The 17500-nt window shown below is 36.0% G+C and overlaps 1 protein-coding gene across 1 annotated transcript in view; it reads left to right on the top strand.

Annotated features, from left to right (window-relative positions):
- LOC110519557 (protein sidekick-1) overlaps positions 1–17500 on the top strand; it is a 134539-nt gene that overhangs the window by 20063 nt on the left and 96976 nt on the right. The window contains exons 5-7 of the mRNA XM_036972688.1: positions 4868–4983; positions 5926–6121; positions 6943–7041. Of these exons, the coding sequence (XP_036828583.1) occupies positions 4868–4983; positions 5926–6121; positions 6943–7041 (411 nt within the window). The remainder of the gene's footprint in view (positions 1–4867; positions 4984–5925; positions 6122–6942; positions 7042–17500) is intronic.

Genomic DNA, 17500 nt, shown 5'->3' on the forward strand with positions numbered 1-17500 from the left:
TATACACTATACACTATACACTATATACACTATACAGTGTACACTATACACTATATACACTATACACTATACACTATATACACTATACACTATATACACTATACACTATACACTATATACACTATACTCTATACACTATATACACTATACACACTATATACACTATACACTATACACTATATACACTATACAGTGTACACTATACACTATATACACTATACACTATACACTATATACACTATACACTATATACACTATACACTATACACTATATACACTATACACTATACACTATATACACTATACACTATATACACTATACACTATACACTATATACACTATACTATATACGCTATACACTATACACTATATACACTATACACTATATACACTATACACTATATACACTATATACACTATACACTATATACACTATACACTATATACACTATACACTATATACACTATACTCTATACACTATACACTATATACGCTATACACTATACACTATACACTATACACTATACACTATACACTATACACTATACACTATACACTATACACTATATACACTATACACTATACACTATACACTATATACTCTATACACTATACACTATACACTATACACTATACCCTATATACGCTATACACTATACACTATACACTATACACTATACACTATACACTATACACTATATACACTATACACTATATACACTATACTCTATACACTATACACTATATACGCTATACACTATACACTATACACTATACACTATACACTATATACACTATACACTATATACACTATACTCTATACACTATACACTATATACGCTATACACTATATACGCTATACACTATACCCTATATACTCTATACACTATACTCTATACACTATACACTATACACTATATACACTATACACTATATACACTATACTCTATACACTATACACTATATACGCTATACACTATATACACTATACTCTATACACTATACACTATATACTATATACGCTATACACTATATACACTATATACACTATACTCTATACACTATATACACTATACACTATATACACTATATACACTATACACTATATACACTATATACACTATACACTATATACACTATATACACTATACACTATATACACTATACACTATAAACACTATACACTATATACACTATACACTATATACACTATATACACTATACACTATATACACTATATACACTATACACTATATACACTATACACTATATACACTATACACTATATACACTATACACTATATACACTATACACTATATACACTATATACACTATACACTATATACACTATATACACTATACACTATATACACTATACACTATATACACTATACACTATATACACTATACTATATACACTATACACTATATACGCTATACACTATATACACTATATACACTATACTCTATACACTATACACTATATACGCTATACACTATACACTATATACACTATACACTATACCCTATATACGCTATACACTATACACTATATACGCTATACACTATACACTATATACACTATACACTATACCCTATATACTCTATACACTATACACTATATACGCTATACACTATACACTATATACACTATACACTATACCCTATATACTCTATACACTATACCCTATATACGCTATACACTATATACGCTATACACTATACACTATATACACTATACACTATACCCTATATACTCTATACACTATACCCTATATACGCTATACACTATACACTATATACGCTATACACTATACCCTATATACTCTATACACTATACCCTATATACGCTATACACTATATACGCTATACACTATACACTATATACACTATACACTATACCCTATATACTCTATACACTATACCCTATATACGCTATACACTATACACTATATACGCTATACACTATACCCTATATACGCTATACACTATACACTATATACGCTATACACTATACCCTATATACGCTATACACTATATACGCTATACACTATACACTATATACGCTATACACTATACCCTATATACTCTATACACTATACACTATATACACTATACACTATATACTATACACACTATATACACTATACACTATATACACTATACACTATATACACTATACACTATATACGCTATACACTATACCCTATATACGCTATACACTATATACGCTATACACTATACACTATATACGCTATACACTATACACTATATACACTATACACTATACACTATATACGCTATACACTATACACTATATACGCTATACACTATACCCTATATACGCTATACACTATATACGCTATACACTATACACTATATACGCTATACACTATACCCTATATACTCTATACACTATACCCTATATACGCTATACACTATACACTATATACACTATACACTATATACACTATACACTATACACTATATACGCTATACACTATACACTATATACGCTATACACTATACCCTATATACGCTATACACTATATACGCTATACACTATACACTATATACTCTATACACTATACCCTATATACGCTATACACTATACCCTATATACGCTATACACTATATACGCTATACACTATACACTATATACGCTATACACTATACACTATATACTCTATACACTATACACTATATACGCTATACACTATACCCTATATACGCTATACACTATATACGCTATACACTATACACTATATACGCTATACACTATACACTATACACTATATACGCTATACACTATATACGCTATACACTATACACTATATACACTATACACTATACCCTATATACGCTATACACTATATACGCTATACACTATACACTATATACGCTATACACTATACACTATATACTCTATACACTATACACTATACACTATACACTATACACTATACACTATATACACTATACACTATATACGCTATACACTATACACTATATACACTATACACTATACCCTATATACGCTATACACTATATACGCTATACACTATACACTATATACGCTATACACTATACACTATATACTCTATACACTATACACTATACACTATACACTATACCCTATATACGCTATACACTATATACGCTATACACTATACACTATATACGCTATACACTATACACTATATACTCTATACACTATATACACTATACACTATACACTATATACACTATACTCTATACACTGCTGAGGGAGTTTACACTATATTCATAGAGGGTGTTTACACTATATTCATAGAGGGTGTTTACACTATATTCACTAAGGGAGTTTACACTATATTCATAGAGGGTGTTTACACTATATTCACAGAGGGAGTTTACACTATATTCATAGAGGGTGTTTACACTATATTCACTAAGGGAGTTTACACTATATTCATAGAGGGTGTTTACACTATATTCACAGAGGGAGTTTACACTAGATTAATAGAGGGAGTTTACACAACATTATTAGAGGGAGTTTACACTACATTATTAGAGGGAGTTTACACTAGATTAATAGAGGTGGTTTACACTACATTATTAGAGGGAGTTTACACTACATTATTAGAGGGAGTTTACACTACATTATTAGAGGGAGTTTACACTACATTATTAGAGGGAGTTTACACTACATTATTAGAGTGAGTTTACACTACATTATTAGAGGGAGTTTACACTACATTATTAGAGGGAGTTTACACTACTTTATTAGAGGGAGTTTACACTAGATTAATAGAGGGAGTTTACACTACATTATTAGAGGGAGTTTACACTACATTATTAGAGGGAGTTTACACTAGATTAATAGAGGGAGTTTACACTACATTATTAGCGGGAGTTTACACTAGATTAATAGAGGGAGTTTACACTACATTATTAGAGGGAGTTTACACTACATTATTAGAGGGAGTTTACACTACATTATTAGAGGGAGTTTACACTAGATTAATAGAGGGAGTTTACACTGCATTATTAGAGGGAGTTTACACTAGATTTATAGATGGAGTTTACACTACATTATTAGAGGGAGTTTACACTACATTATTAGAGGGAGTTTACACTACATTATTAGAGGGAGTTTACACTAGATTAATAGAGGGAGTTTACACTACATTATTAGAGGGAGTTTACACTACATTATTAGAGGGAGTTTACACTAGATTAATTGAGGGAGTTTACACTACATTATTAGAGGGAGTTTACACTAGATTAATAGAGGGAGTTTACACTACATTATTAGAGGGAGTTTACACTACATTAATAGAGGGAGTTTACACTACATTATTAGAGGAAGTTTACACTACATTATTAGAGGGAGTTTACACTACATTATTAGAGGGAGTTTACACTACATTATTAGAGGGAGTTTACACTACATTATTAGAGGGAGTTTACACTACATTATTAGAGGGAGTTTACACTACATTATTAGAGGGAGTTTACACTACATTATTAGAGGGAGTTTACACTAGATTAATAGAGGGAGTTTACACTACATTATTAGAGGGAGTTTACACTACATTATTAGAGGGAGTTTACACTACATTATTAGAGGGAGTTTACACTACATTATTAGAGGGAGTTTACACTAGATTAATAGAGGGAGTTTACACTACATTATTAGAGGGAGTTTACACTACATTATTAGAGGGAGTTTACACTACATTATTAGAGGGAGTTTATTTTCTAATGAGTGATGGGAAGTGAACAAGTGCACACTTCAGGAGAAATTACAGGCTATTGGGATGCAACCAGAGTGTGTGTGTCTGACGTGTCCCTCTTCCTGTCTCTCTCTGTGTCTCTCCAGTCCCCACAGCGCCCCCTCAGGCTGTAGAGGTAACAGCAGTCAGCTCCTCCGCTATCAGATTCACCTGGAACCCTCCGCCTCAGCAGTTCATCAACGGGATCAACCAGGGATACAAGGTAGGAAACAGTCAATCAACCAGGGATACAAGGTAGGAAACAGTCAATCAACCAGGGATACAAAGTAGAAAACAGTCAATCAACCAGGGATACAAGGTAGGAAACAGTCAATCAACCAGGGATACAAGGTAGGAAACAGTCAATCAACCAGGGATACAAGGTAGGAAACAGTCAATCAACCAGGGTTAAGGTTAGGGTTATCATAGTTTTAGCACATGGTTAGGTTTAGCCCAGGGTAAGAGATAGGGTTAGCCGAGGGTAAGGTTTAGGTTAATCCCAGTTTTAGGTTTAGGCCAGGGTAAGGGTTAGGTTAGGGTTAGCCCACATTGTTCAGGATGTATGTGTTCATGTTTTTCTGAAACTGAATCTCCCCCTCTCTCTTTCCTCCCCTCTCTCTCTCTCTCTCCTCCCCTCTTTCTCTCCTCCCCTCCCCTCCCCTCTTTCTCTCCTCCCCTCTCTCTTTCCTCCCCTCTCTCTCCCTCTACTCCCCTCTCTCTCCTCCCCTCTCTCTCCCCTAACCTCCCCTCTCTCTCTCATCCCCTCTCTCTCTCTCTCTCTCTCTCCTTCCCTCGCTCTCCTCCCCTCTCTCTCTCTCCTCCCCTCTCTCTCTCTCTCTCTCTCTCTCTCTCTCTCTCGCTCTCTCTCTCCTCCCCTCTCTCTCTCTCTCCTCCCCTCTTTCTCTCCTCCCCTCTCTCTCCCCTCTCTCTCCCTCTCCTCCCCTCTCTCTCCTCCCCTCTCTCTCCCCTATCCTCCCCTCTCTCTCTCATCCCCTCTCTCTCCTCTCTCTCTCTCCTCCTCTCTCCTCCCCTCTCTCTCTTCCCCTCTCTCTCCCCTCTCTCTCCCGTCTTTCTCTCCTGTCTCTCTCTCTCCTCTCTCCCCTCCTTACCCTCTCCTCATCTTTCTCTCATCTCTCCCCTCTATCTTTCCCTCTCTCTCATTCAGTTGCTAGTCTGGCCAGAGCACTCCCCCGAGGCTGTAACCATAGTGACCATCACCCCCGACTACCCCGGTTCCCGCCTCACCGGATTGGTTGTTGGACTAAGGAAGTTCACCTGGTATCTAGGCTCCACCCTCTGCTTCACCACGCCCGGCGATGGACCCAAGAGCCCTCCCATACTGCTACAGACACACGAAGACAGTACGTACAAACACACACACACACACACACACACACACACACACAGACACACACACACAAACACACACACACACACTCTTCTCTCACCCTCTCTCCCCGTTCTCTCTCCCTCTCTCCCCCTTCTCTCTCCCTCTCTCCCCCCTTCTCTCTCCCTATCTCCCCCTTCTCTCTCCCTCTATCCACTCTTCTCTCTCCCTCTCTCCCCCTTCTCTCTCCCTCTCTCCCCCCTTCTCTCTCCCTCTCTCCCCCTTCTCTCTCCCTCTCTCCCCCCTTCTCTCTCCCACTCTCCCCCTTCTCTCTCCCTCTATCCCCCTTCTCTCTCCCTCTCTCCCCCCTTCTCCTTCCCTCTCTCCCCCCTTCTCTCTCCCTCTCTCCCCCTTCTCTCTCCCTCTATCCCCCCTTCTCTCTCCCTCTCTCCCCCTTCTCTCTCCCTCTCCCCCTTCTCTCTCCCTCTCTCCCCCCTTCTCTCTCCCTCTGTCCCCCCTTCTCTCTCCCTCTCTCCCCCCTTCTCTCTCCCTCTATCCCCCCTTCTCTCTCCCTCTCTCCCCCTTCTCTCTCCCTCTATCCCCCCCTTCTCTCTCCCTCTCTGGGATGGGGGTATTGTACAATAGATATTGATTGGGTGTAGGGCGTGTATCAGGGTTAACGGTGGGTATAATTAATGAACAATAGATATTGATTGTGTGTGTGTGTGTGTGTGTGTGTGTGTGTGTGTGTGTGTGTGTGTGTGTGTGTGTGTATGTGTGCGTGCGTGTCTGTGTCCATGTGTGTGCGTGTGTGCATGTGTGTGTGTGCGTGCGTGCGTGCGTGTGTGTGTACAGCTCCAGGTCCGGTGGGTCACTTGAGCTTCACTGAGATCCTGGACACGTCTCTGAGGGTGAGCTGGGCAGAGCCTAAAGACAAGAACGGCATCATCACAGGTGAGATGGAACACTGGGGTACTCTAGAACCCTGCTTTAGAACTATACTAGAGCCCTTCTCTAGAACTACAACACTAGAACTATACTCTAGAACTACAACACTAGAACTCTGCTCTAGAACTACAACACTAGAACTATACTCTAGAACTACAACACTAGAACTATACTCTAGAACTACAACACTAGAACTCTGCTCCAGAACTACAACACTAGAACTATAGAACTACAACACTAGAACTATACTCTAGAACTACAACACTAGAACTCTGCTGTAGAACCACAACACTAGAACTCTGCTCCAGAACTACAACACTAGAACTATACTCTAGAACTACAACACTAGAACTATACTCTAGAACTACAACACTAGAACTATACTCTAGAACTACAACACTAGAACTCTGCTGTAGAACCACAACACTAGAACTCTGCTCTAGAACTTCAACACTAGAACTATACTATAGAACTACAACACTAGAACTCTGCTCTAGAACTACAACATTAGAACTCTGCTCTAGAACTAAATGTATTTTCTCATTCCATGGCACTGTGTGCTCACGTAGGCCTAAATGTGTTTATGAATAACATCTATACAACGTCTATGCAACATCTATACAACGTCTATACAACGTCTATACAACGTCTATGCAACGTTCTAGGTTCCTGTCAGTTGTAGCTTTGCCTATGTGAGGCAGATTCTCAGAACAATCCTCCGTTGATATGGCATTATAGAAGGACTGAGTTTGGACGAGTCTGTCTTTGGTAATTGGACGAGCCTGTCTTTGGTAGTTGGACGAGCCTGTCTTTGGTAGTTGGAAGTTGACGAGCCTGTCTTTGGTAGTTGGACGAGCCTGTCTTTGGTAGTTGGACGAGCCTGTCTTTGGTAATTGGACGAGCCTGTCTTTGGTAATTGGACGAGCCTGTCTTTGGTAATTGGACGAGCCTGTCTTTGGTAGTTGGACGAGCCTGTCTTTGGTAGTTGGACGAGCCTGTCTTTGGTAATTGGACGAGCCTGTCTTTGGTAGTTGGACGAGCCTGCCTTTGGTAGTTGGACGAGCCTGTCTTTGGTAGTTGGACGAGCTTGTCTTTGGTAGTTGGACGAGCCTGTCTTTGGTAGTTGGACGAGCCTGTCTTTGGTAGTTGGACAAAGGGCGCTCTTTGAAAAGGGGGCTGGATAGACTACTTGAACAAGTGAAATGCAGGTATGTGACTTGTGAATACTGAAAAGGCAAAAGGCTCCAAAATATTGTCAAAGCTGCTCTCAGAAGACCATTTAAAAACCCCTTAATCCAATGAAACGAAATGGCAGGAAACCAATAATTATTTTGTGTTTCTAAATAGGAGATTAATCATAACAAAAGACACAACTCTCCTTCCATGGGCACTGTGTATAGGCTGTCCTTCACAATACACTGTGTATAGGCTGTCCGTCACAATACACTGTGTATAGGCTGTCCTTCACAATACACTGTGTATAGGCTGTCCTTCACAATACACTGTGTATAGGCTGTCCGTCACAATACACTGTGTATAGGCTGTCCGTCACAATACACTGTGTGTAGGCTGTCCTTCACAATACACTGTGTATAGGCTGTCCTTCACAATACACGGTGTATAGGCTGTCCTTCACAATACACTGTGTATAGGCTGTCCTTCACAATACACTGTGTATAGGCTGTCCTTCACAATACACTGTGTATAGGCTGTCCTTCACAATACACTGTGTATAGGCTGTGTATAGGCTGTCCTTCACAATACACTGTGTATAGGCTGTCCTTCACAATACACTGTGTATAGGCTGTCCTTCACAATACACTGTGTATAGGCTGTGTATAGGCTGTCCTTCACAATACACTGTGTATAGGCTGTCCTTCACAATACACTGTGTATAGGCTGTGTATAGGCTGTCCGTCACAATACACTGTGTATAGGCTGTCCGTCACAATACACTGTGTATAGGCTGTCCTTCACAATACACTGTGTATAGGCTGTCCTTCACAATACACTGTGTATAGGCTGTCCGTCACAATACACTGTGTATAGGCTGTCCTTCACAATACACTGTGTATAGGCTGTGTATAGGCTGTGCTTCACAATACACTGTGTATAGGCTGTGCTTCACAATACACTGTGTATAGGCTGTCCTTCACAATACACTGTGTATAGGCTGTTCTTCACAATACACTGTGTATAGGCTGTTCTTCACAATACACTGTGTATAGGCTGTGCTTCCCAATACACTGTGTATAGGCTGTTCTTCACAATACGCTGTGTATAGGCTGTGCTTCCCAATACACTGTGTATAGGCTGTCCTTCACAATACACTGTGTATAGGCTGGTCTTCACAATACACTGTGTATAGGCTGTTCTTCACAATACACTGTGTATAGGCTGTCCATCACAATACACTGTGTATAGGCTGTCCTTCACAATACACTGTGTATAGGCTGTGTATAGGCTGTTCTTCACACTACACTGTGTATAGGCTGTTCTTCACAATACACTGTGTATAGGCTGTGTATAGGCTGTGCTTCACAATACACTGTGTATAGGCTGTGTATAGGCTGTGCTTCACAATACACTGTGTATAGGCTGTGCTACAATCAAGACCTGCTCTCAACAAACAGCATTAGTGTTTCCCAGGAAACAGGAAAAAAGAAACTACAACTTATATTTGCTGACCGTGACACGAGAGCTGCAACACAGATGAATGAATAACAACACTGGAACACTAAGTACATAACTCTAGAACTAGAACAGTAAAGTAGTTAGCTCTAGAACCTCAACACTAAAGTACATAGCTCTAGAACTAGAACAGAAAAGTAATTAGCTCTAGAACCTCAACACTAAAGTACATAGCTCTAGAACTAGAACAGTAAAGTACATAGCTCTAGAACTAGAACAGTAAAGTACATAGCTCTAGAACTACCACACTAAAGTACATAGCTCTAGAATACTAAATGACATAGCTCTAGAACTACAACACTAAAGTACATAGCTCTAGAACTACAACACTAAAGTACATAGCTCTAGAACTACAACACTAAAGTGCATAGCTCTAGAATACTAAATTACATAGCTCTAGAACTAGAACAGTAAAGTACATAGCTCTAGAACTACCACACTAAAGCACATAGCTCTAGAACTACAACACTAAAGTACATAGCTCTAGAATACTAAAGTACATAGCTCTAGAACTCCAACACTAAAGTACATAGCTCTAGAATACTAAATTACATAGCTCTAGAACTACGACACTAAAGTACATAGCTCTAGAACTACAACACTAAAGTACATAGCTCTAGAACTACAACACTAAAGTGCATAGCTCTAGAATACTAAAGTACATAGCTCTAGAACTCCAACACTAAAGTACATAGCTCTAGAATACTAAAGTACGTAGCTCTAGAACTACGACACTAAAGTACATAGCTCTAGAACTACAACACTAAAGTACATAGCTCTAGAACTACAACACTAAAGTGCATAGCTCTAGAATACTAAAGTACATAGCTCTAGAACTACAACACTAAAGTACATAGCTCTAGAATACTAAATTACATAGCTCTAGAACTACAACACTAAAGTACATAGCTCTAGAACTACCACACTAAAGTACAGAGCTCTAGAACTACAACACTAAAGTACATAGCTCTAGAACTACAACACTAAAGTACATAGCTCTAGAATACTAAAGTACATAGCTCTAGAACTACAACACTAAAGTACATAGCTCTAGAATATTAAATCTAGAGCAATGGAACTGTACATTACTCTAGAACCACAACACTATTACTTTACTCTGCTCTAGACCTACAACACTAGAACTCTTCTCTGGTCTAGAACGAGAACAATAGAACTGTACTCTGGTCCAGAACAAGAACACTGGAACTCTACTGTGCTCTAGAACTACAACACTAAAACACTAAACTGCTCTAGAACTACAACACTAAAACTCTAAACTGCTCTAGAACTACAACACTAAAACTCTAAACTGCTCTAGAACTACAACACTAAAACTCTAAACTGCTCTAGAACTACAACACTAAAACTCTAAACTGCTCTAGAACTACAACACTAAAACACTAAACTGCTCTAGAACTACAACACTAAAACTCTAAACTGCTCTAGAACTACAACACTAAAACTCTAAACTGCTCTAGAACTACAATACTACAACTCTAAACTGCTCTAGAACTACAACACTAAAACTCTAAACTGCTCTAGAACTACAACACTAAAACACTAAACTGCTCTAGAACTACAACACTAAAACTCTAAACTGCTCTAGAACTACAACACTAAAACTCTAAACTGCTCTAGAACTACAATACTACAACTCTAAACTGCTCTAGAACTACAACACTAAAACTCTAAACTGCTCTAGAACTACAACACTAAAACTCTAAACTGCTCTAGAACTACAACACTAAAACTCTAAACTGCTCTAGAACTACAACACTAAAACTCTAAACTGCTCTAGAACTACAACACTAAAACTCTAAACTGCTCTAGAACTACAACACTAAAACTCTAAACTGCTCTAGAACTACAACACTAAAACTTTAAACTGCTCTAGAACTACAACACTAAAACTCTAAACTGCTCTAGAACTACAACACTAAAACTCTAAACTGCTCTAGAACTACAACACTAAAACTCTAAACTGCTCTAGAACTACAACACTAAAACTCTAAACTGCTCTAGAACTACAACACTAAAACACTAAACTGTTCTAGAACTACAACACTAAAACTCTAAACTGCTCTAGAACTACAACACTAAAACTCTAAACTGCTCTAGAACTACAACACTAAAACTCTAAACTGCTCTAGAATTACAACACTAAAACTCTAAACTGCTCTAGAACTACAACACTAAAACTCTAAACTGCTCTAGAACTAATACACTAAAACTCTAAACTGCTCTAGAACTACAACACTAAAACTCTAAACTGCTCTAGAACTACAACACTAAAACTCTAAACTGCTCTAGAACTACAACACTAAAACTCTAAACTGCTCTAGAACTACAACACTAAAACTCTAAACTGCTCTAGAACTACAACACTAAAACTCTAAACTGCTCTAGAACTACAACACTAAAACTCTAAACTGCTCTAGAACTACAACACTAAAACTCTAAACTGCTCTAGAACTACAACACTAAAACTCTAAACTGCTCTAGAACTACAACACTAAAACTCTAAACTGCTCTAGAACTACAACACTAAAACTCTAAACTGCTCTAGAACTACAACACTAAAACTCTAAACTGCTCTAGAACTACAACACTAAAACTCTAAACTGCTCTAGAACTACAACACTAAAACTCTAAACTGCTCTAGAACTACAACACTAAAACTCTAAACTGTTCTTGAACTACAACATAATAGTCTGTGTATTGTTTTATTAAATAGTGGATATTTAGGCTTCTTCTAACTATAACTTATATCAGACCTCTAACTATAACTAATGTCAGACCTCTAACTTATATCAGACCTCTAACTATAACTAATGTCAGACCTCTAACTTATATCAGACCTCTAACTTATATCAGACCTCTAACTTAGATCAGACCTCTAACTTATATCAGACCTCTAACTTAGATCAGACCTCTAACTTATATCAGACCTCTAACTTAGATCAAACCTCTAACTTATATCAGACCTCTAACTTATATCAGACCTCTAACTTATATCAGACCTCTAACTTAGATCAGACCTCTAACTTATATCAGACCTCTAACTTATATCAGACCTCTAACTTATATCAGACCTCTAACTTAAATCAGACCTCTAACTTATATCAGACCTCTAACTTATATCAGACCTCTAACTTATATCAGACCTCTAACTTATATCAGACCTATAACTTATATCAGACCTCTAACTTATATCAGACCTCTAACTATAACTTATATCAGACCTCTAACTTATATCAGACTTCTAACTTAAATCAGACCTCTAACTTATATCAGACCTCTAACTTATATCAGACCTCTAACTTATATCAGACCTCTAACTTATATCAGACCTATAACTTATATCAGACCTCTAACTTATATCAGACCTCTAACTATAACTTATATCAGACCTCTAACTTATATCAGACCTCTAACTATAACTTATATCAGACCTCTAACTTATATCAGACCTCTAACTATAACTTATATCAGACCTCTAACTTATATCAGACCTCTAACTTATATCAGACCTCTAACTTATATCAGACCTCTAACTTATATAAGACCTATAACTTATATCAGACCTATAACTTATATCAGACCTCTAACTATAACTTATATCAGACCTCTAACTTATATCAGACCTCTAACTATAACTTATATCAGACCTCTAACTATAACTTATATCAGACCTCTAACTATAACTTATATAAGACCTCTAACTTATATCAGACCTCTAACTATAACTTATATCAGACCTCTAACTATAACTTATATTAGACCTCTAACTATAACTTATATCAGACCTCTAACTATAACTTATATCAGACCTCTAACTTATATCAGACCTCTAACTTATATCAGACCTATAACTTATATCAGACCTATAACTTATATCAGACCTATAACTTATATCAGACCTCTAACTATAACTTATATCAGACCTCTAACTTATATCAGACCTCTAACTATAACTTATATCAGACCTCTAACTATAACTTATATCAGACCTCTAACTATAACTTATATTAGACCTCTAACTATAACTTATATAAGACCTCTAACTTATATCAGACCTCTAACTATAACTTATATCAGACCTCTAACTATAACTTATATTAGACCTCTAACTATAACATATCAGACCTCTAACTATAACTTATATTAGACCTCTAACTATAACTTATATCAGACCTCTAACTATAACTTATATCAGACCTCTAACTATAACTTATATTAGACCTCTAACTATAACTTATATCAGACCTCTAACTATAACTTATATCAGACCTCTAACTTATATCAGACCTCTAACTTATATCAGACCTCTAACTATAACTTATATCAGACCTCTAACTTATATCAGACCTCTAACTATAACTTATATCAGACCTCTAACTATAACTTATATCAGACCTCTAACTATAACTTATATCAGACCTCTAACTATAACTTATATCAGACCTCTAACTTATATCAGACCTCTAACTATAACTTATATAAGACCTCTAACTTATATCAGACCTCTAACTATAACTTATATCAGACCTCTAACTATAACTTATATCAGACCTCTAACTATAACTTATATCAGACCTATAACTTCCATCAGACCTCTAACTATAACTTATATCAGACCTATAACTTCCATCAGACCTCTAACTATAACTTATATCAGACCTATAACTTCCATCAGACCTCTAACTATAACTTATATCAGACCTCTAACTTATATCAGACCTCTAACTATAACTTATATAAGACCTCTAACTTATATCAGACCTCTAACTATAACTTATATCAGACCTCTAACTATAACTTATATCAGACCTCTAACTATAACTTATATCAGACCTCTAACTTATATCAGACCTCTAACTTATATCAGACCTCTAACTTATATCAGACCTCTAACTTATATCAGACCTCTAACTATAACTTATATCAGACCTCTAACTATAACTTATATCAGACCTCTAACTTATATCAGACCTCTAAATATAACTTATATCAGACCTCTAACTATAACTTATATCAGACCTCTAACTTATATCAGACCTCTAACTATAACTTATATAAGACCTCTAACTATAACTTATATCAGACCTCTAACTATAACTTATATCAGACCTCTAACTATAACTTATATAAGACCTCTAACTATAACTTATATCAGACCTCTAACTTATATCAGACCTCTAACTATAACTTATATAAGACCTCTAACTATAACTTATATCAGACCTCTAACGTATATCAGACCTATAACTTCCATCAGACCTCTAACTATAACTTATATCAGACCTCTAACTATAACTTATATTAGACCTCTAACTATAACTTATATAAGACCTCTAACTATAACTTATATCAGACCTCTAACTTATATCAGACCTCTAACTATAACTTATATAAGACCTCTAACTATAACTTATATCAGACCTCTAACGTATATCAGACCTATAACTTCCATCAGACCTCTAACTATAACTTATATCAGACCTCTAACTATAACTTATATTAGACCTCTAACTATAACTTATATAAGACCTCTATCTTATATCAGACCTCTAACTTAAATCAGACCTCTATCTTATATCAGACCTCTAACTTATATCAGACCTCTAACTTATATCAGACCTCTAACTTATATCAGACCTCTAACTTATATCAGACCTCTAACTATAACTTATATCAGACCTCTAACTATAACTTATATCAGACCTCTAACTTATATCAGACCTCTAACTTATATCAGACCTCTAATTTATATCAGACCTATAACTTATATCAGACCTCTAACTTATATCAGACCTCTAAATATAACTTATATCAGACCTCTAACTTATATCAGACCTCTAACTTATATCAGACCTATAACTTATATCAGACCTCTAACTTATATCAAACCTCTAAATATAACTTATATCAGACCTCTAACTTATATCAGACCTCTAACTTATATCAGACCTCTAATTTATATCAGACCTATAACTTATATCAGACCTCTAACTTATATCAGACCTCTAAATATAACTTATATCAGACCTCTAACTTATGTCAGACCTCTAACTTATATCAGACCTCTAACTTATATCAAACCTCTAACTATAACTTATATCAGACCTATAACTTATATCAGACCTATAACTTATATCAGACCTTTAACTTATATCAGACCTCTAACGTATATCAGACCTCTAACTTATATCAGACCTCTAACTTATATCAGACCTCTAACTTATATAAGACCTATAACATATATCAGATTCAGACCTCTAACTTATATCAGACCTCTAACTTATATCAGACCTATAACTTATATCAGACCTCTAACTTATATCAAACCTCTAAATATAACTTATATCAGACCTCTAACTTATGTCAGACCTCTAACTTATATCAGACCTCTAACTTATATCAAACCTCTAACTATAACTTATATCAGACCTCTAACTTATATCAGACCTCTAACTTATATCAGACCTCTAACTTATATCAGACCTATAACTTATATCAGACCTATAACTTATATCAGATCTCTAACTTAAATCAGACCTCTAACTTATATCAGACCTCTAACTTATATCAGACCTCTAACTTATATCAGACCTCTAACTTATATCAGACCTATAACTTATATCAGACCTCTAACTATAACTTATATCAGACCTCTAACTATAACTTATATCAGACCTCTAACTATAACTTATATCAGACCTCTAACTATAACTTATATCAGACCTCTAACTATAACTTATATCAGACCTCTAACTATAACTTATATCAGACCTCTAACTATAACTTATATCAGACCTCTAACTATAACTTATATCAGACCTCTAACTATAACTTATATCAGACCTCTAACTATAACTTATATCAGACCTCTAACTATAACTTATATCAGACCTCTAACTTATATCAGACCTCTAACTTATATCAGACCTCTAACTATAACTTATATAAGACCTCTAACTTATATCAGACCTCTAACTATAACTTATATTAGACCTCTAACTATAACTTATATCAGACCTATAACTATAACTTATATCAGACCTCTAACTATAACTTATATCAGACCTCTAACTATAACTTATATCAGACCTCTAACTATAACTTATATCAGACCTCTAACTATAACTTATATCAGACCTCTAACTATAACTTATATCAGACCTCTAACTATAACTTATATCAGACCTCTAACTATAACTTATATCAGACCTCTAACTATAACTTATATCAGACCTCTAACTATAACTTATATCAGACCTCTAACTATAACTTATATCAGACCTCTAACTATAACTTATATCAGACCTCTAACTATAACTTATATCAGACCTCTAACTTATATCAGACCTCTAACTATAACTTATATCAGACCTCTAACTATAACTTATATCAGACCTCTAACTATAACTTATATCAGACCTCTAACTATAACTTATATCAGACCTCTAACTTATATCAGACCTCTAACTATAACTTATATCAGACCTCTAACTTATATCAGACCTCTAACTATAACTTATATCAGACCTCTAACTATAACTTATATCAGACCTCTAACTATAACTTATATCAGACCTCTAACTATAACTTATATCAGACCTCTAACTATAACTTATATCAGACCTCTAACTATAACTTATATCAGACCTCTAACTATAACTTATATCAGACCTCTAACTATAACTTATATCAGACCTCTAACTTATATCAGACCTCTAACTTATGTCAGACCTCTAACTTATATCAGACCTCT

The sequence above is a fragment of the Oncorhynchus mykiss genome, unplaced genomic scaffold (assembly GCF_013265735.2).
Source record: "Oncorhynchus mykiss isolate Arlee unplaced genomic scaffold, USDA_OmykA_1.1 un_scaffold_189, whole genome shotgun sequence".
Lineage (NCBI taxonomy): Eukaryota > Metazoa > Chordata > Actinopteri > Salmoniformes > Salmonidae > Oncorhynchus > Oncorhynchus mykiss.